At 44.8% G+C, this 22,395-nt stretch overlaps 1 protein-coding gene across 1 annotated transcript in view; it reads right to left on the reverse strand.

The window, feature by feature from the left end:
* The window catches only part of APCDD1 (APC down-regulated 1), a 32,637-nt gene extending 12,109 nt beyond the window's left edge, over window positions 1–20,528 (reverse strand). The window contains exons 1-3 of the mRNA XM_076329985.1: window positions 20,443–20,528; window positions 10,329–10,512; window positions 8,433–8,964 (exon numbers count right to left, since the gene is read on the reverse strand). Of these exons, the coding sequence (XP_076186100.1) occupies window positions 8,433–8,964; window positions 10,329–10,512; window positions 20,443–20,500 (774 nt within the window). The 5' untranslated portion in view covers window positions 20,501–20,528. The remainder of the gene's footprint in view (window positions 1–8,432; window positions 8,965–10,328; window positions 10,513–20,442) is intronic.
* Between the last annotated feature and the right edge of the window lie 1,867 nt (window positions 20,529–22,395).

Raw genomic sequence — 22,395 nt, forward strand, 5'->3', positions numbered from 1 at the left:
AGATGACTATTCTGAAATTTGGCTATTTACATAATGGAAAATTAACATTATATCAACTATAACTTACTGTTTTTTAAGGGAAGATTCATTGCTCAGAATGCTTAGAGTCTGAGAGATGCAGTGCATTCTTAGCAGAACAGACTGAAAAATTGATGTGATATTTTTCATTAGGTCTTATTTTAAAAAGGACATGGGAAAATATCTCATTGAGTATACACAGTCTGGAGGAAGAGAGATACAAAGCAAAATTTTGTTTTCTGGTATTCAGTTTTTCTCTAAAAAGCAAATGTTTCTCTTCAAAAAATGAGAAAAGCATTTTTAGAGGATTTTTTGGTATTTTTAATGGAGAATTTTGACCATTTTCTGACAGGCTTTCTCTGTCATCTTTTATAGTTGCAAATAGTTGGTATTTTACCAGACCAGACACATTAGGAAGACAAAAGCATAGAACGTAGCAATGTGTAGTAAGCTCCTAAACCATCCAAAAATATGGCAACTCCTGTTATAGGAGGCTGGATGTGGGGGCAGATGTGGGACTGCTGCTGTTCAGAGCTGACCCGGGCTAAGGAAAAGCAGCAGACAATTCGAAGGAGTGGTGAACCCAATTAGTTTTCTCAGTAGCGGTTTGTTTTACACCTGCAAAGTCTTTAAACTTGCATGAAATTACACAGCAGTGTCCCAAAGTAATTTGAGAAATCATCTGTCCTTGTCTTTTTATCTGGAGCCACTGCACAGTGGACACATCCTTCCTTTACCTTAACCTGGTTAAGAGATTCGGGTATCAGCTCTGCCTCAGCAAGACGGAAAAGCATACACTCTTTGCAATCGGCTGGGCTGCCTTTGGACTCCTCCTCGTTCTCCTCCCCCCCCCAGCAATGCCACTGTCAAACCAAAACCCAACCCAAAACCCTTGGCAGAGCAGTGGCTTCTTTCTGTAACGCCTCCCTTGGAGCTCAGGCCTTTCAACTTTTACCTTTTATTCAAACCCAGATGTTCAATGCGGCTACTCTAAGTACACCCTTCCCTCCCTGTCCCCCACACCATTGCCAGTTGGGCCTGGTCTCTCCTCAAGGGCTGCTGCCACCCCCCGCCCCCGCTCAGTTACAATAATACCATGCTGAAGTCACTTATTTCAAAATTCTGTAGCAATATCCTGCCTTATCAAGTCATGTACTGACATTAATAATATTTCTACAACACTCTACTTCTGCTGTCTGAGCCCCCATGTCTGTGCTGGTGGCTGTAGCATGGGAAGCTTGTTTGGAAGAGCCAGGTTCTCAGCTGATATAAAACCACCTTTGGCCAGCCCTGATTTGCACTGGTTACTGGTGCGTGGCAAGAAGCAGGTCTCATTCATGGTTGGAAAAGGAGGACAGATTGCATCTATATGGTATTGCGAGAAGCAAGGGCTAGCAAAAGCCCCAGTGCCCACCCCGGCTCCCTTCTGCACCCTCCCTTCGGTGGGGAAGATGCTTCTGATCAAGCTGCGGAGCCCACACGAGGCAGTGGTTGTTCACAAGGTCGTATTGCTTTTGCATTGGGGGCTTCCCTTTTAGGGTGGATCCTGTGGCCAGCTTGTCTGACGTTGGCTATGCAATGTCACCAGATGGGCCACGTAGCAGTGGCTGGGTCCGGCATGTTGCACCCAGCATATCCTCGTTGCAAGGAGATGTGTGGTGAGGGACCAGGCATCGGGTTTCCTCGAGCACAGGCTCAGGCCTGAACCGCATGTGCAGTACAGACCTAACCGGTGGCCCGGGATCTTGTAGGGTCCAACAGTTATAAAAGCTGGGGTAGGAAACCCGTGCCACGTGAATGCATGTATTACCATGAGGGAAAGCACTGAAGAAGAGGGGAAAGACAAGCCGTGCTTAGCAATGATCTCTCACACCCACCCAAATACCATGTGTCACGGGCAGGGCTAGATGGGACTGGAATGAGGCATGCCTGGTCAGGATGCTTTAAACCTCACCACCCGAGAAAAACAGGTGCCAGGTTTTAGCGTTAGTAACTGAACGCTCCCAGGATGAGTGCAAATGGACACCCTTGGGAGAACGTCAATTCAAGGAAATGCTTCCAACTCAACAAAAAAAGTTGGATGGCTTTGCCTCACATTGCCAAGGAGCCCAGTCCACAGAGAGGACGCTTTTATGAATTGCTCAGTATAGTATCAAGCTCCGCTCCTCCACTGCTCTCGGTAACTGCAGACCAAAACAGCGCTTCAACAAACGGCTACAATCTCTCTCCACCACAAAAGTGATAATTTGCAGGCTTCCCATGACCTCATATGAAGCTGAGTTGGCTAATGTGCATTAGGCAGGCTTTGGGGAGTTGACAAGCACGGTTGACACAGTTATAATTCAGCCTGCCAAACGGAATGAAGAGTAACAAAGATTTAAAACTTTAATTAAAAATCTTGAAGCAAGTGAAACGCTGCAGAGAGCGGTAACTCCTTTGCGGGGTTGTCAGTTTGGGATTTCTTTTGGTGGGGAACAGAGGAGCTGCAAGCAGGAAGGAGGGTGGAGATATGTTCAGATTTATCTGCAAATGCGTACCATATATTTTAAGATATTGAGGAACGGTTTTTATTAACTGCTCCCATGAAGGGAAAGATAGTGAAGGAATCCAAAGGCACTACCATTACACAACTGTCTGATCTACGATGTTGATTCTGTTGCACAACCCTGCATAAAACTGAAATAAACACAACCGACTTGAAATGTGAAAGTCTTCTGGTTGTTCTTTTCTGATACAAACTACTTTAGCCTGGGCAAAAGACAAGAACAAAGAGAAAACCGGCCTTTTTCTCAGATGAATGTGCTTGCATGTCACCTATCCCATTAAAATGATACTAATTTATGGTGACATGAATATTTTGGGAAGTATCAGCAAAAAAAAAATCCTGGAAAACCCGAAGGGACAGCTTGAATGTCCATCTTCAGGAAGAGAGTATTCCAAAATAGAGCTGCCTTATGTGTTTATTACGCCTTTAAAAAGCAACCTATATAGCCCTCTGAACCATGTAGCAATATTACCAGTAAGTCCTCCCTCCCCTCTTACAAAAGATGAAGGAATTGTGGCTAGCTGCCAACAACAAGGAAGGTGTCAGTAGTTTAGATAACGTATGTTGAGTCGATCTGAAGGCCCGTGTTTTATTTTGCTAGATTGAATAGTTAATTTTGATCCCTGGTACTGCATTTGTGTTGGGGCAAGCTTTTACTGCAGATGCAGAACAGACAGTGATAGTTAAGTCAACAAAGATGAATAGGGTTTTAAAAGTGACGCTTAGTTTTTGAAGGTTCACACAGAGAGTGAAAAGCAACCTTTTGCTTCAGCCCTTGCCTAGCACTAATGCTGGCGTAGGCAGCGAGTGCAGAGTGGCACCTTCAAAGGAGCACTCTTCTGCAAGACCACAGCCAACAGCGCTGCCGAGCACGCCAAGGACCAGGCTCAGCTAGAAGCTGTTCGCTTCTCTTATCTCTGCAGGGCATCACATGCACTGTTGATGTTCATAAATCTGGAAGTAACCTATCTGAACATTCTTCTGGATGTTCTTTCTTCGCTCCCCTCATAATTTCCCTAATGAAGAGTCTTTTGCAAGTGATAATGAACAAAAGAAACCCTTCAAGTGTTGGCTTAATCTGGAAGTCTAGTGGCACTACTCTGGCAAACAAACGAGTTTTGTCCTCCAAAATTACACTTTTTGGTTGAGATGATGTTTTGCGTATTTCTCTGAGGTGCTTCACATATTTAACATCTATTTATAAACTTATGCTCGCATTTCCCTGGGAGCTCCTCAAGTACATAACATTCCCCTACAGATGAAGTCACTGAGTTTCAAAGAGATGACCCAAATTTTCAAAAGCACAAAAAAATTTGTGCGCTTTGTTCTTTCACTGCCTGGCTAAAGCAAAGCCCAAGCACCAGTCTCCATATGCTGAATCTGTATTAGCTGCAAATGCCAGGTGCTGCTGGAAGTCAGCTCCCAGCGGCAAATAAACTTGTAATAGAGAATCAATCCACTGGAATTTCATTTTCAAGGGAAAATGTCTTACTGAAAGTGTGTGGCCAGCAAATGTTTGAGCATGGCAAAGGCAGAAGGAAGGTTATCCTAGCGTGTTTTAGGCTTCATGTGATGTTCCAGACCACTCCAGCCTTATTCCTAAATAATGATCTAACTGGAATGACCGGTCATCACAGCCCTGCTCTGATCTTTCCCGTTACTCTGTCAGACGATAAAATAGCACAAAGAGTTCTTTGTTTACAAAGCACTATTGCTGAGGCAATTAGATGCGAAATAAGTGTCCCAGTATTGCTGTTGTACACATTTCCTGTAGTTTTAGAGCAGATATCTCCGAAAACATCTTCTGTCCTTCCGCATAGTGAACGAATACTGCATTCAAGCCTTCCTTCATGCTACAAGTCCCTGTATGCATTTGTAAATAAGGTATGACCAATCAGTCAGGCTCCTTGGTGCTGTCCTAATTGGGAATATTTTGTATAATACGCATGATGATGGCCAAGCAGTTCCCCCGTCCTGCCTGCCCCTTCCACCCGTGTGCTCTCTCATGCTGGCTAAAGAAGCTGCATATGCAATAGCTTGAATCCCTTGATAAACTTGCAACGTCAAGAGACATCAAAGATGTTCAGCCCCGTTCATCAGCAAGTCCTAACTGATATCTTGAGCAAGGCTAGAGGACTGCTAAGATAAATCTATACAGTGACCTATTCATCAGCTGCACTCGGGAACTTCCACGTATTTTACAGAAGGAATTTGTTTAAGGTATGCTTTTATCCAAGAGAATTCGTAAAGCCTTAAGAGGTGACATACTATATATTTTTAAAAGCTCCCGGATTTTATATGAACACTTGAGATACGGTAATCTGTGAATTTATTCAGATTTGTAGCTCAGCATAAAGCTGTCTGGTTTTTGGACATCCCTTTTGATTTACCATCCTGCGGTGAAATCACGGCAGGAATCTGGAGAAGGTCCAATTCTATTTGTTTAAAGTTCTGATCATGTGGCTTTGGCATTCCTATCATATCCAGCAATCATTTGCTTTTAATTACCATTCATTTCAACCACATAAGTAATGAATGTGGCTACCACATCCAACTTACAGGCTGTGTAAACTCCTGAGCTGGGTGGAACTTTCTTCTATATAGAGGCTTAACTATAAATTTAACTCAAAATGTGAATCCTCTTAACTTATTTTTAGCAGGCCTTTATAAGTTTAAAATAAAAATAAATAAAAAGGAAATGAAAAAAGCCTTAAGTGAAAGATTCCACACAATACACCTGATTCACTTCAGAAGCAATTTCCTGGCCGCCCCAACCTCTTGGTATGACTGTAGAAACCTTAAAAAAACAAGTTGATTTAACGTTTCTATTTATTCATGGTGTCCAGTTTCCAGAGGAGTCTGTGACTTGTAGTTTTAAACTCAATTTAGCATTTAAACTCATTTTCAGCTGGGTCCCAGTGGAGCAACAATTAGAAAAGGAAAAGAGTTCAAAGAAGAAGGGTTATAACCTTTCAGCGGTATGTTTGCCTGGACTTTAAAAAAAAAAAAAGGCATTTCTGTTACTATTTTTCCTACATTTGGCAAACACTAGGTCAGACAGTCGGGTTGCGAACCTGTTGGTATAGAGAACTTCATGGTTAGGTACAAACCAACACCCAGAAGTCTTTCATGGCAGTTGAGGCAAAGGTTCATTTTTTAGGGGTACTGGTATTTTTATCGTGCTGAAAGCCTAGTTTCAGCAGGCCCAACTTCTCTTGAGAAAAAAGAAATCTCATGTCAAATCTGAGCAAGAGGAACCTACCAAAAAACACAAAGAGAAGCTGCGCTGTTGCACACTTTAAACTTGTGTTAAACCTACGCGTCCTTTGCCGTTGAAGACTCCAGCTGAGACTGGTGTCCCAGCAATCCACATGCTGCATATATACATTGTGGGAGCCAAGCAGGCCTTACAGGCCATGGCTGGAGGAGAAACAGAGGTATCGTAACTCTCCAGAAGTCATAACTGGCCAAACTGGGAGTCAAGCGGTGGCTTGCAAGTCAGAACCTGGGGCCCCCATTTATTAAACTACAGCAGTTTCATCATGGAGAGCTGGAATCTGTATGTATTTTGGTGTACTCAGAGTTAACCTGTGCTTTCTATAGTAACAGCACTTTCGGTAGCCAACAGTAGTCTTATGAGTGGGCTTCCAGTGTCATAAATTCAGCCTCGAGATTCAGCCTCTGCCAAGACCTGGCTACCAAAAATCTTATTTGGAAGCACTGTACTTCATGAATACCAATGGATAACTAGTTGGCTTGTCTGCTTTTCCCCTCCCCCAGTTCTTGTAAATATATGATACGGAAGCCTCCCCTGGGAGGCACACCGCAGGCTCTCCCTGATCGGAGTGCACAGGTACCCCCAGGCAGGACCTGTCTGTCCGGAGACGTGGGACTGCGGGATAACAGCATGCAGGGTAACCCAGGCAGGCAGGCTGAGGCTGCTCTTATCTTCCACACAGAGATGTCACCCACTCAGGTCAGACTGGATCGGATCATGCCTGAGATAATGGACTTTGTGAACATAAATCAGAGTTTTTAGTGCTCTCACAGTTTATTTAGCTAACATGGCTCAAGAAAGAGACCTCTTATGCAAGATTTGATCCCTTAAATTTGAGCATTATATTTTAGAGGCATTATATTTTAGAGAGAAAAAGTGATGCTACAGTAGCGGAAGAAACCAGCAGGAAAATTGTTATCAGTGTGTCCTAAAATTACAGCAGACCTGAACAAAAATCTTATTTTTATAAAGCTGGTTGACAGTACACCTGATCATTCTGACAGTAATGAAATTTCTACAAGGTGGAAGTGTAAGCATTTACTATGCTGTCTATCAGCTCATAAGACAGCTAGATTTGACCAGAAAAAATAATCAGCTAGGGTGAATTAAATCAAGATTTTGTCTCTGTTTCATGTGGTCAGATAAAGATCTACCATATTTTCTAGAACAGATACAACAGATAGCTGTGTCAGATAATTTGTACCTACAGATACCTGCAAGGAAGAGATTTAGGAAAGAACCCTCACTCCCAAATAAGCAAAGAGAAAGTTGATGTGCTTGTTTGAATTAAGTAAAGAAAAGTAAAATTTTGATGAGGAACGTGCTGTCGTTCATCTGCTGCTGCTGCAACTCTCCATTTTGGGATGACATGTTTAAAAAGAAAATGCAAATTTGTCCCTGGTCACTTGAAGAGAGCATAGGAATGACAGAAATGACGGCAGCTTTCATACAGAGACACAGTTGACTGTGGATTAAAATTATCCCTAGGCCAGGCTATTAAAACGATTAAAGGCAGATCACGTAAAGTCCTGAACCATTGAGATCTGATGTTCACAGGAGGCAGGCGCAACCCAGGGAGGACGGTTTTGAATGGAAGGGAAAGCCAAGGCTTTCTGATCAAAACCCTCCCTTCCCCTGTTGTGTTTGCTGCTATTGCTGATAAGCTGTGGCTGATTTTTGAATCGGTTGCAACGAGATGATTAAAAATGGTGATAACCCATTAGCTGGAAGTGATGCTGCGGCAGCACCCAGCTGGAGCACACCGACGGCAGCGGCAGCGAGCAATGTGGTTCCAATCGCCGCCTGCCTTTGAAATGTCACCAGGAAAGATCTATAGACAGCCCTCCTGCTACAGGCCATCAGTGTCTACTCTTCCTGTTTGATTTCTATTTAACTTACTATGGGTTGATCAGTTCCCAATGAAGCTGAGGGCACTTTGAGGCCCCTTTGAAAACTGAATTATCAAATGGAATTAGAGCTCCATTCAAAATTCACCTGTTTTTCATTTCATTAATGTGTGTGCCTGCGTCTGGATCCATGACCTGCACAGCCCATCAGTTTTTTTCCCTTCACGCTGCCCCTTTCATGTGTCTACCTTCCAATTTCCTCTTTTTCTCTTCAGGTTATGGATCACCCAACTTCCATATGCTGATACAATTTGATTTCCTCTCTCCCTGGCACTCCTGCAGCATGCACTGATGCCTGTTTCTCTTGTCCTTTCTCAGTTCTGTATCAAACTTTCTCTCTTCTCAGCTGCTAGCGTACAGCCCTGGTCCCAGCCAACAACTCCCACCTCTGCATACAAGTCTTTGATTCCATCTTCAGAGTGGCCTTTATTGATCTTAGTTCATCAGGCTACTTTTTGCACATTTGATGCAGTCTCATAAACCAGAGAAGAGTTACTATTCTCACGAAATACGCTCTGTGATCTTTTTCTTAATTGGCTGCATTACCTGTAAGGCTGCAACCCACTTCTTATTTTAGAAGCACATCTACCTTTTAGGTTACACTAGTGGACTGACTCAGAAGAGCTGAATAATGTGGGCTTTGTCGCTAGTATCTTAAAAAGAGGGCATATGTACAGACACATACCTTGGCATTTTGAAGAGGAGGTTGGTAACTAGAGGGCCGATAGTACCTCCTCTGAGTAGCATCAGTATGAATGTCTCCGAGAAATAGCTCCTCCACAAGGTGGTCCAAATTGTGGTGAAGGTACTGCTTCTCCACACGGATCAGCTGGAGTTCATGCATGGCAAAATTCAGAGCTTTGGTGCATTCACAGCCATTCTCTTCTCTCAGCAAATCATAGCTCACATCCTGCTCCCAGGGACTATCTTCTGGTATAAATCCAGGACACGTATGGTTCACCAACTCACTTAATTTTTTGGCTACCGCTTCGTTGTGGCATATGATCTGTATGTTGCGTAGCTGATAATCAGCTTCAGTACCCCCTCGGATGATCCAGGATGCTTGGCGGAGACGTATTTTGCCACGTATAACTAATGTGTAGATAGGGTTTGTGCAGCGATTGCCACCGTAATAAAACTGATAGGCCTTAAACGTATTATTGTGGTAGAACCTGTAAGATCTTGTGATGAACTCTGGGCCTGCTCTAACTTCGCAGCTGTGGGAAGACAGAAAGTGATGGAAAGAAAATTTTAGCAAGGTGGCACATCATGTACACTACAGGTAACAAGACTGAGCAGACCTGCATGGGTCCACAGAGACACTTGGGTGCTAACATCCCTCTAGCATGAATGGGAGTAAATAGGAACTGGGCATCTGCGGCCTGCCAATTAACCAACAATTTCCTCTGCTGTTACGCTGTTATTATATTGCTTCATGGTGATCATATCTAACTAAGGGCTTTATCATTGTACGTTTAAACACTTTGAGTCATGCTTTTCTTTTCCTTTTTGTCTAGGGACGACCACGTGACTCAATTCTTCTCTGAAAAAAGTAGCAACTTATTAAACATCTATTCTTCTCTTTTGCATGGTAGATTTAGCAAAAGAACTGATAACATCAGAAAGTGAAATGCCAAACACCCACAGAACATTACAAAGAACTGGCTTCTATGCTGCTGTAGAAGCTTCTCAGCAGAGCTCCACCAGCTCTGGTCTGCAGAGGATGTGCAGGATCGTGTCCTCAGCTTTTCCACTCAAACTTTCAACAGGGGTGGCAGTTAATGCAAACTTCTGACCGTTAATACAAAACTTCTATTTGGCTTGAATTTGGACCATGCGATATTCAGGTTTTGTGTTTTTTCTTTGGTGTTTGTTTTTTTTTTCCCCTGAAGTTATAAATGGCAGTTAAATTCTACTTCCTGTAGAAAGTCCTTTAGTGCTTTCAAACTTGTTCCCCTTGTCACATCCACGCTGCTTAACATAAATACACTCCTTTCGGTTAAAATACCCCAGTCTTTCCTACTACAAGTCACTTCAAATAAGCATGTGAATAGTGCCTGCTGAGACACAGGCAAATAGCGCTCTCAAGCTACAGACACAAAATAGCTCTCTGAATTACAAGTTATCATGTATAGAGAGTAATAGAACTGGTGAAATACAGCTTCTTAATTTTTTTTGCTAGACACATGCTCTGAAAACAAGGACCCATTCAATGGATCTAATGCATGTGGTCAAAGATAGTACAATGTTATGTTTGAATAAGCATCCATTTTGGCAACTTGGGCTCCTTCCTATTCAAAGAGAGATTTAAAGATATTTCACAACATGCTGTTTAAAATCCAGACTATAAATTGATTCATCAAGACTGCTTTATAGCATGCTATTCTACTGTACATAATGCTGCTCCTTCTCCTTGTATGCATAAACATATAGAAAGCATCTGGAATTTAGAGCATCACCATATTAAAGAAAATATTTCCCCTGCTGCTTAAAGCGGGAATATTCATCCTTCCCTCTCTGCTTCCTTCCCCTCTTCTCTTCCACATATATCACTCGAGCATCTTGTTTTATCTTTCCTTACCCAGTCGAGACCCAGTGTCCCTCAATATTGGGAGGCATCTGCACAGTGATCCGGGCTCCATTGTGAAGGTGTTTCAGCATATGATGACACTGTGACTCTTTGAAAGCCCTCCATGCACTCTTCTCCAAGGACCGAGGGTGGGACCTGCTGTCCGGGTGAAGCAGAGCAGACCCTTCTCCCAGCCCTGTGATAGAAAAGTGTAAATTATCATGAGACCCTACTGAGAAGGGCTTCAACACGATAAAGGAGGTTGTGAACATCTTGTGTTGAATGACACTTGTTCGCACTGTTATGTGTCTAGCAAAGTACTGTTTACATTTCTTTTCTCATCTGAAAAAAAAAAATATGGGAAGCTCTTCCTCTCTGTCAGCCCACTAATAATCCACTAAATAAATTTGCTTTATGAAATACCCTGGGGAGAAGGGCTTGAACCAAAGTGTTGTGTTTCCACACCCAGGAGATGTGGCTCTGAACCTGAATTTTATAGACACCTCTGTAATCTCTGGTCAGGACAATCAAAAACCTGGACGGTAGAACTTTTAGAAAGTTGCATCCAGATCCGGACATAAACTCTGCGGTTTCAGCCCACCTCTAATTTGAACGCTTCTATAATAAACTTGCAAATAAAGACTACTCTTTAAAGCCAAGGGAAAACAGATATGAAAAGCAAAGCCTCTGCACACAGGAAGCCTCTGTGATGACTGAGGTGGTCAATTAAAGGCAGATTCTGCTATTTTTATTTTAAAGGGGAAAAGGAATTTCAAAAGCTAATTTTATCTCCAGCACACAGTAATTTTGGTTTCTAGTAATGTATACATACAAAACCTACCAGCGCTCTCTCTACACAATATTAATTGAACAAAATGAATACGTAGCTTCAGAAGGAATGCGTCTCTACTCTTTTAGGCACAGCCTGCTCTTAGATATGTTGGAAAACACGGATCAAAAGAAAAACACACATCTCGGGGTTAAGAGGTGACAAACATGAACCTTACATAATGGGTTAGAAACTGTATTACTTTGCCAGAAGGAATTTAAGAACCAGCGGGCTAGAAAACAAATATGGGGTGGGGTGGAGGGGCTGGTTGCGTGCCCGGGAAGTCGGGGCGGCCGTCTCGGGAGAGGGATGTCTCACTAACACGTGCTCCCAGGGGCAGGGTCTAGGATTCACCCCCATCTTTTCTGGTGCCCTCTTGGCTGACCTGGCTCAGGAACTGGGATGTTCGGGATCACCAGTGCGTGGTGCAACCCTACATCGTGCCGAGCCGCCTAACGCAGGATCCTACACTTTCTTCCCCAGGCCCCATCTAACGCTTAGGCACGTGCTTGAGCAGCGTGCAGCATCGCTACAGAAATTACAAGAAAATCGGTATTATTTGTTTTTAGGTAGACACTGTTTCAAACCTTTGCCATTTCCTATTGCAAAAAAGAAAACAGTGTCGGTGATTCATTATGTTGGCTAGGTCTTAGATCTTCCGGAAGAAACTTGGGTAACACCTGGGAAAATGGCATTGCTAAAAATATAAATACATGTCAACCATTTAAAAATAGCAATTCCTAAGCTAAACAAAGGCAAGGACTTATCCAGAAGGCAGTGTAAAGAATAATCAGAAAGAATACAATAAATACTTGAATGTAAACAGTGCTCACCACCGAATGTTCTCAAGATTTAATGAGATTAATGAATACAACCTCACAAAGCCTTTACTGGAAAATCTGGTAGCTCTGTTGCAGGTTACAAATAATTCTTCCATCTGAATGAGAATTTACGGCCTTACTTTCTAAAGGGTAATAAATACTAGGGATGCTTTGATATTTGAGCACACCGTCTGAAATGCCCTTAAAGGAGCCTGATTTTCAGAGGGTCAATACTTCTCCCTCTCTGGAAGTCAAGGCTTCTCAGATATTTCTACATTGGTGAGCAGAGTCACTCATGTTAGTGCCAAACAACTCCCATTCTGCAGCCAGAAATGGTACGGCTGCTTCAGAAATGGTACGGCCACGGCAGGGTGACTCTCTGCTTGAGCTGACTACGTCGCTGGAGAGGCAGGATTTACTAGATAGGGTCAGTGCTTCATGTACGCGGCGGTACAGCCTCCTGGGCTGAAGCCAGCATCTCTGCACAGCAGCTCTGTGCCGTGCCGTGCCTGCAGCCCACCTCACCTGGAGCAGCACTTGACACTCTCGAAAACTTGGGCTTATTTGCTTTATCTGAAACCTTGGGGGTATGGGGCAGATATCACAGGCCTTCACACTGCCAGGAGAACAAGTTCAGCCAGGTACAGGTAAGCTTACCAGTATATTTATTTCTGTCGTTATGAATCACAGCTAGTGACTGAAAGCTTGCCTTCTAACACCCTTCTTCATCTCTAAGTCTCCACACGCTCAAAAAGCCCCCATTACTTCAGCACCTCATTCTGAAATGGAGTGAGTGCTCCTGTCCATGGGCTTAGAGCATCTTTTGGGTCAGAAGCGACACCTCCTGCAAGGTACCCAGCAGAGGCTGTAGCCATCAGTACTGACTTTCAACAGAAACATAGCTGTCAGGATGTCTCCTGCAGACAAATTATCTCACACTGAAAAAGTCTTTGAGCATTTACACTTCCATTTGAAGTTGTTAAGCATTTGAAATCTGCCATCAAAAGGAGGTTTTGAAATGGTTCAAGTGACTATTTCTAAGGCATATTTATTACATCATTTGGTTTTCAGAAGTTGTATTTTGCCTAGCTCATGTCATATGATTCATGAATATAGATGCACTTAAAAATGAACGATTTATTCATTTAAACATACTTGGGCATTTAATTTCTCCAAGCAAAAATCCTTCTGTGGGAGGATACCATCTTGTATGTGCACATATCAAAGGAGAAAATGCAGTAACCACATTATACATTCCCAATGATTCCCTGGAGGAAATAATGAAAAGAAGGGGGTTTTGAAAAGGAGTCAAACTTTATGTGGTATTATACAGTGTCTTTTCTTTGATACAGCTCAAAAGCAATAGGGTCCCAGCTCTCCCTGTCACATGTATGTAATTCTGTCTGCAATTGGCAAATGATAAACTGTAACAAGTGGACAGAAGGGAGATTTGCATCAATAGCTCTAGAGATCTGCACCTGCGGAGAGGGTACTTTTTTGGGACTCTATCCATCCAACTGTGACAAATGAGGGCAGGAACAAGTTTAGGTAATATCAAGACAGGCGTGAGAACATAACGAAGGCTGTTCTTAGAGACAGAGGAAGGGATGTAGAAAACACACACATGCTAGGCAACATCACATAAATAGGACGTGAATATCAGAATATGAATTATGGTATAAAATTAAAAGGCAGCGATGGGACCTTTACTTATGTTTGTGTTGCTGGGGCAAGGAAATAATTTAGCACAGCCGCCTTCCTTACCGAGTAATCATTTCAATGCTTTTATATTTACTGACAGATGCCTGTACATATGACTGCCATACAGAGGAGCCATAACTTCCCCTTGTACCACCTGAAGATCAAACACCAAGACCGGTGATACGCTTCCCACATAGGGCAGTAAACTGAACACCGTCTTCCTGTGCTTTTCCACGCAGCAGGTGCTCAGAGGCAGCGCAGCGTCCCCCTGCTCCACCCCTGGCAGGGCACAACGAGGTGTTCTGCAAAACCCAGGTCCTGCAGGGATGACGCCACTAATTTTAAAAGGTCCGTTTGGCCATGTTAAACGGGACATCGCTGGAAGGCTCGAGGTTAAAATGTGCTTTCATGAAACTGGGAAAAGAATTTCATGGCTCTTTAAAAGCCCACTTTGGAGCCTAGATGCAGTTGCAACATAGTTGGAGCCACTACTTTCATTCAAAGAGATCCAAGTCTGCTGTTCTCTACAGCGCAGACAGATGGTAGGTTTCAGTACCTCCATGACAAGCCATCTAAGTACTCTCAGACTTAACTGAGAGTATCTCAGACTCTCTCCGACTGACTGACTTTTAAATTTTTGTGTGTTATGAAGGAATCTTACCCACTTGTTCAAAATAAATAAATAAAATCCACCATGTTATCACTCAAAAGTGTGACAGACTTCAAACAAAAAACGCTCTTTGCATGAGACTAATAGCAATAATTCTGTGAAGCCTCTGGCTGGCTTTCACTTTAGCTACACCACAACCAGAGGTCAGAAGATTGTATCACCCACCCCATGGTGGCTGTTTACGCAAAGGAGAAAGTCCAAAAGGAAAAGGAAAATTCCAGAATCCATCAGAAATGCCAGCTAGAAAACCAAAGCAAAACAAATGCATTTTCTGATGAGTTGATATCCAACTTCTCTTTCATAATCAAGCCCTAGCAGTGTAGATCACAGCTTTAGCATCAAGCTAATTGAAAATAGTGTAAGAGGTGCTACAGCTAGCTGGGGATCCCTGCCCAGGCCCTCACAGATCACACTTGACAGGGGCAGATGCAACATCCATGAGCGGGAAAGTGGAGGTCTGCACAGCTGCCACTCCAGTAAGACGTGGATAGGAGCACACACCGCACCAGACAGAGGACTTCAGGCGCTCAGGTTCACCTATAAGGCTGTATCTGATGTGGGCAGAACATTCGAGATAAAAATAATTGTTAAGGGAAGATAGGTTACTTTCAAGTTCTTCAAAGATTTCTGCACATAGCTGCGAGTAAAATACAAATCTTAAAAGGGCAATCTGTTGGCAGCCCATTACCCAAACATGTTTCAAAAATGGCTATGACAAAGCTCTCCACCAACATTTCTGCAAAAAACTGCGAGCTACTAGAATAAATGTTTCGGTTTTCTGAAAAATGGTATGCAAATAATGTACAATTGCAAAACAGATAATAAGTAGAGTTGTGCTTGAACACAAATTCTTATAATTTAATTTGTGCCTAAACACCCCGGCCAAATTCTGTTCTCAGCTATGCCAGATTGCAAAAGTGTAACTCAAATAATCTTAAATCTTAAACTGTTTAGATTTAATCAGTTTAATGAACACCTCTACCAGAATCTAAACCATAGCTTCAAACATGTCCAAGTGTAGCGCTTCAAAGCAGACTCAAAGCTACTAGGCGTTCAGCAGGTTCACCCTTTGCTAAATGGGAGAATAAATGTTACCTAAAAATAGGATTCAAAACTGGATTTAGATTGGGATTGCTCAGCAGGAACCACTTCACTTTTTCTTTCATTTATAGCAATGTAAATCCAGAGGAGCACTGTTTTATTACGAATTAAAACAACCTCGAGTGATAGTACAAGTTCAAAATACGTGATGGCTTCATTTCTGATAGAAATATTTTAACATTCGTGCTTTATTTCTGCAGCAAACTCTTCAAGTTAGAACTTGTCTGAAACTCAAAAAACCTTAGAACAGATAAAGAATAATTGGCTGGATTAAGTTTATAGCTCTCCTTATCTGGGCAGTTGCCCTGCACAATTAAATAAAGAGACATTTGGATTATGCTCTTTCTTCATGTGGGATAGCGTTAGATAACGCCCATGAAAGGCTTTTAGCTACAGCGCAAACTTACGCAATTGCCATGGAGAATATAATGTCCTGTTACCAAGCCGCAGTCTGTGTTTACCAGTGTTTTCCCTGCACTTGAAACTTCAAAGAGTCCTCACAGGACTGGGACCTAAATTAGCTACTACAAACAAAAGGGTTGGGAAAGGAAAGCTGGGGTTTATGGCCATGGAAGCAGACAGGACAATGATTTCCTTTCACATGTATGTGTTGCCTTCCTTGTGCACACAGAGTTTCCAGGTACAGCTTCCAAAGAGACGCAAAATGAATGTTTCAGTGTGGAAGATCCTGAAGAGCAATTTAAAGTACGTTTAGATGGGACAGCTAAAAAGGAACTCCTCCAAGGCTGACTGGCCCAGCACTGAGGTCCTCTGTTATCCTACAGCTTGGTCCTTACTCAGTGCCCCATCTTGGAAGAGGTCAGCGAACCAAGCACCAAGAAGTTACACAGCCGATAACCTCTGCTAAGTTGAAGTTCCGCTCTTAATTGGGATGACTGCTGCTACCCATACAAGGTGAAACACCACTGCCCGGAGCGTGGGCTTCTTTATGAAGCCCTGAAGGGTTAATGCCCACCTCCCTTCAGGGCAGCAGGAACTCTGCCACTGGCATGAGTGGGTGCAGCACTGGGCCATAAGTGCCATTCAATATCGACGGTAGTTTGGTCTTGCCCTCTTTGAAGGAAACATCTGCTCTCTGTCAGAGACATCTGCCATGTAGCCTGCAGACCTCTGCCCTGTCCTCCACCCACATCTCGGCACCAGGATTTATTCAGGTGGAACTGCCTCCAACACCGATGGGACTTGTGTCTGAGGAAAGACAACGCTAAACAAGCTTGCTACATATAATCCTACCCTCTATCAGCCCTGCTTAAAGCATCATGTCAGTAATAAAATACTAGCCTTGCCTTGAATAGCTGAAGATATTTGCCTTCAGCATGGTTTAGCCTAGTTTTGGGCTTCATCACCTGGCAGCCCACCTCCTACGAACACCCTACAGAGCACAAAAATTGCCCTTACTGTTCATGACACCTACATCATAGAATCATAGAATCATAGAATCATTGAGGTTGGAAAAGACCTCTAAGATCATCGAGTCCAACCATCGACCCAACACCACCATGCCCACTAAACATGTCCCTAAGTGCCTCATCTACTCGTCTTTTAAATACCTCCAGGGATGGGGACTCAACCACTTCCCTGGGCAGCCTGGTCCAATGTTTAACCACTCTTTCAGTAAAGAAATTTCTCCTCACATCCAATCTAAACCTCCCCTGGCACAACTTGAAGCCATTTCCTCTCGTCCTATCACTAGTTACTTCGGAGAAGAGACCGACACCCACCTCGCTACAACCTCCTTTCAGGTAGTTGTAGAGAGCGATGAGGTCTCCCCTCAGCCTCCTCTTCTCCAGACTAAACAGTCCCAGTTCCCTCAGCCGCTCCTCATAAGACTTGTTCTCCAGACCCCTCACCAGCCTCGTTGCCCTTCTCTGGACACGCTCCAGCACCTCAACGTCCTTCTTGTAGTGAGGGGCCCAAAACTGAACACGGTATTCGAGGTGCGGCCTCACCAGTGCCGAGTACAGGGGCACAATCACATCCCTACTCCTGCTGGCCACACTATTTCTGCTACAGGCCAGGATGCCATTGGCCTTCTTACCACTGTTAGCCCACAGTCAAGCTACAGAGATGAGTGAAATCAAATTTTCACTGATGAAATTGTGAATAAAATTGAGTCCATCTTCTAACTCTCCCTGCAAACTCTACAAGTCTTACACTAAGCAGTGTGTCTTCCCCTCTTTCTTTCTTTGCTGTCTTCCAGATTTCCGAATGTACTACTTTACTGAGGGAACAGATCACATATGCCTCTAGCACGGAGCACAGTATTTGTCCATTTTATGGATAGGGGTATTTATATCTTCTGATACATTTACTTACTATTTTCCTGAACAGGTTTTGAAATAAAACACTTCTGTGCAACTAATTTAAGCAATATCACCAGAGAACTTTAAACGCATAAACAGTTTTGCTCTGAAAAGCCTAGCAGTCCTGTCTTCATCATCTTTATTAGCACTATTTCCATGATGTTATCAAGAAATTGTTTTACTTGAAGTTCATTATTTTTCATTATTCTAACACTAACATAATCAGAAATATGCTAAAGTTTCTTCTTAGCATCTGTATTTGTAAAAAAAGGTTTACATTTACAAAAGAAATTAGCCAAATTTGTTTTGAATCCACTTGAAGGTAGCTCTTATTAATCAGGTTTTCTGGAGCTGAATGATCTTAGCATTTGACATCTGAAACTTCTGTGGCTTTTTGTCTAAGCAAAGAAAACAGTGATAATGGACAACTTCCAGCTGCAAACCTTTTTTTTTTCCTGACATTGTACAGGTTTTATTTTGATTAATGAAGACAAGTTTTTCCAAATTTTGATTCGGTGATGTTAAAGTAGGCATTTCTTAATGTAATGAAAGCAGAAGCTTTAGTCTTACAGGACATTTTAACTTGTGTTATAAAGCTTTAAGCCCTAAAAATCCTCACCCACCCACCCACACTCACTCGCTTTTAACCCTTAAATTGCCATGTGCAATAGAAATGCAAAAGAAAACACGTGCTGTAAAGAGGCTTAACACTGCGATCCCCTGGGATTGCTGGTTAGTCTTACATATTACCATTTCGGGCTAGCGGCTGACCGAAGGATGTTCCTATTGACTCTATGGCACAGAGGGAAAAGCTCTAGGCCAAATTAAGGCTAACAGGGTAAATAAATTTAGACGGGCTACATTTCAGTGCATTATATGCCACTGATGTCATTTTCAAGTTTGTAAGAGGGCAGTAGTTTCCCAACGCTGGAAGCTCGGATCCAAACCGTGCACTGCTACATTACCGAGGTGTGTATCTTTATATACAAGGTGCTGAGTTATATATTTCTACAAAAACTTAGGTTTATGTTATTTGGTGAAATACAACTGCAGATGGAAGAAATAGATGATTTTCTTCCTTCATCCTCTTTTGGCAGCTGCTGTTTTGATCTGATCACTGGCCCTGATTTGTTTCCTGCTCCAGCCAGGGTTCAGCTCTGCTCTGTAATTCCAAGCAGATGAGCCGGGGAGTCCAACCCTGTAATTACACCTCCTCTCTTTACCCTCTAACTTCAAACCTCCCATTTCGACTTTTACATCTCAGATCACAGAGTTTTAAAGAACACCTCTGGCATTCCGGCAGGTCTGGCTCAAGTAAAGATGTTTCTACGGTCTCCGGATTTCATAGCTGAGCTGTGAGAAGGGTATAAAACCCCCTCCTGGGGAACAAGGTCTCTTGCTCTTTCTTTCTCAAAACAACATACACAATCAGAAGCCCATGCTCTTTATTATTTATTGAATACCATCTGTGTGCTTAGCACTTGTACAAACACAGAGAGAGACAATCCCTGCTCCACAAAATCAACCCCAGGAACAGCTTTGAAATCCTTACCCCAGCTCACAGATCTCACACTGCATCCATGTAGGTCACTTGCATTGTAACAGTTAAAATAAATTCCTCTTTTTATGAGTAAGCTTGGGGTCCTAAGAAATTTAACTGAAGAAGGCTGGATGCTACAAAGTACTTCAGAATTAGGAACACTCTTCAAAACGATGCTGTAGCTGAGTAGGTTGAGTCACTCTTTCAGAACAATATCGCGCCCGGATTTTTCAAATCTGGCTGCCAAATGTTAGACATACCTAAGCAGCTCATTAAACAGCCTCCTTTTGAGAAGTTGCTCTTGAAGAACACTGGCTTTCTGGAAAGACAGGTTATCTGTTTAAGTGTCTAAATATGGATTTACAAGCTGAACTTGTAAGTTTAAGTTTAAATACACTGGCTTTTCTCACTAAAATTTTGCCTACTGTGCAGTTTCAGAGAAGCAGTCCAGGGCTAAGCTGAGAGTGTCAAAGCAGGACTGCACGTAATGACACCCAGAATCTCTGTGCTCTACAGCAAAACATTTTTCGTTGGGTACACGACCCAGTGCTGGCAAACTCTGCTGCCTAAGGCTTCCCAGCGAATACCTCCACATCAAAAACCTCTTCTTCGCCTGCAGGTGAAACGCGGGTCCCGTGGGACATCTCAGCCAAGCTCCAAGCTCCCCGGAGTTTGGTAGAGCCAGTCCTTTGCCCAGAGGTGCGTAAAGCATCTTTGTGTGAGCTGCTCCATCCAAGCAGTTACAGGCGTGCAACGATAACGCCGCCGACACGAACTTCGGAGCAGGGTGCTTTCTGTGCGATTTCACCTACACCGGCTGGCTGCCGCTCTACGCCGCACCCACACGTTTTGCGAAGGGGTGCTGCTAACAAGGGGGGGGTTCAGGCAGAGCAAACAAGGTCTCTGCTCGCTTCGGCATCCATACGGACCTTTCCTCTGCCAGACCCCCCGGCCCGAGCAGCCGGGACCCAACACCCGCACGCAGGACGGGCGAGCGCACCCACCCGCGATCCTCTCCCCCCGCCAGCGAGGTTATGGGGCCCCCTCGCAACCCAGCCGGCTTTTCGGGCGCACCACGAGTAGTCACCCAGCGGGAACCCCGAGGCAGCCGACCCGCCCGCCCCCCGGCCCCGCACTCACCGTGCAGCAGCAGGGCTGGGAACAGGTATCTCATCAGGCTGCCGTACGGGGCGGACATCTCCCCGCCTCGCAGCGCCCCTTCCCCGCGGCTTCGCTCCGGCCGCCACCTCCCGCCGCGCCGCCCGCGCCTCAGCGCCGCCGCGGGCAGCCCACGGCCCGGCGCTGGGGGGCAGGCGGCTGGCGGGGCCGGGGACCGCCGAGCACCCTCCGGGGCCGGGGGCCGCCGCCGCTCCCGCTCCTCAGGGCTCCCGCCCCGCACGCTGCCGCCCCGGCAGGGCTCCGGCTCGGCCGCCGCCGCTGGGTGCCCGAAGATGCCCGCTCCGCCGCCGCGTCCCCCGCCGTCTCCGCAGAGCGCAGCGGCGGCTCCGCTTCATATTTCCCCTTCCAGCAGGAGGAGGAGGAGGGGTCGGGAGGTGGGGACTCCTCCCGGGGCGGGGAGGGGGGCGGCCCGGCCGCTGGGCTGGCGGCCGCGCCGGACACCGCTCCCACGGCGGGGGAAGGGGCGCCCGGGACCCGCCGGGCGCCTCCGCAGGGGGCGGGTGGCGGGGACGGCGGGCGGCGAGCACCGGGCTGTGGGGGGCGGCGGGCAGCCCGGGGGTTGTGAGATCGGGCGGCGGGTGGGATGTGCCCGTGGGGGGCCGGAGGACGCGCGGGAGAGCGTGCGGGGGTGGTCGGTCCTTCCTCAGCTGCGGGGAGAGCGGGCCGAGGGGACGGGAGGTGCCGGCAGGGCTGCGGCTCCCGGTGCCTGCATCCTGCTTCCCAGGGGGTGCGAAGCGGGTGGTCGCCGCTGCGCCCGTAAGCTGGAGAGAAGGAAAGTTGGCGTGCACCCTTGCCTCGACAAGAAACCTTTGTGTGGTTGTGGCTTTCCACGCAAATTGGGCATTTTGAAAGCTAAAAACAGATGCCTAGGTTGCCTTCTTTGGTGTTGCGCTCTCCTGCACGCTTTCCCCCCTGTCTGTTGTCGATTAGTGTTGCTTTTTATTCTAGTCTTAGGCCTTGGTCATGCAACCACTTTACGCATGCGCTTAACATTGTACATGTGAGTGACTCATGTGCCTGAGTTTAAGCATGAGGCTTTCGTTTGTAATGTCCTCTGGACAGGGACATCATGTTTTCTAGCTCGTGTTTGGACTCGTGGGCTCAGCTGTAGGGCCTCATGGCAAAGAATGTGTAACAGATTGGGCAAAATTTTGAGAAAATCAACGTAACTGAGTTTTGAACAGCTTAACTGAGCTAAAGTGTTTACATGCTGCATGCTTAAAAAGAAATACAACCGATGACTCCTTCCAACTCCCTTGAGAAGGAAGAATAAATTTAATCTTCCTTGCTTATATAGGGAGGAAACTGAGACAGAAACAAGTAAGTGGTGAGTCAGAATTAGAGCTCTGGTGCTTTGGATTCTCAGGGTTACGCTTGTACCATCACACAAACATTTTTCAAGCCAGAAAGGATGGTTTCCAGAGCACTTGGTGGCGGTCTGTACAAGCCTGTAGTGGTCAGATATCCTCTCAGTGATCTGGAGAGAGATGAACAGGGAAGAGCAACATCCTTCGAGAAACAGGTGTCCATGAACATGAGCAAGTAACACTGGGTAAAGCTGTAAAAATACCCTTACCCAACATTGCTTGCTCATCTTCAACCCTTTCCTGTAGTTGCCACAGAGGTGTTTGTCAGGCACGTGTGTGAAGGGAGGTGATTCTTGCCGTAGACGCAGCGCGTTTGGAAAAAGCCTTGTGTATCCACCTGGCTGTTTTCAGGATTAATCCAGGGCAAAATTCTGATTACATGACTTGTAACAATCCTACAGCAGCAGAGACACCCAAGAAGTTTTTCTTTACCTGCAGGTTCAGTGAGTGAAACAGATCCAGTGAGCAAGGAAAACAACAATGTTCGCTTAAATACAGTGCAAGCATCTGCATTTCTGAGTCCTGGGGACCCATGATGTGCTTCAAA

This window comes from Aptenodytes patagonicus, chromosome 2 (genome assembly GCF_965638725.1).
Source record: "Aptenodytes patagonicus chromosome 2, bAptPat1.pri.cur, whole genome shotgun sequence".
Classification (NCBI taxonomy): Eukaryota; Metazoa; Chordata; class Aves; order Sphenisciformes; family Spheniscidae; genus Aptenodytes; species Aptenodytes patagonicus.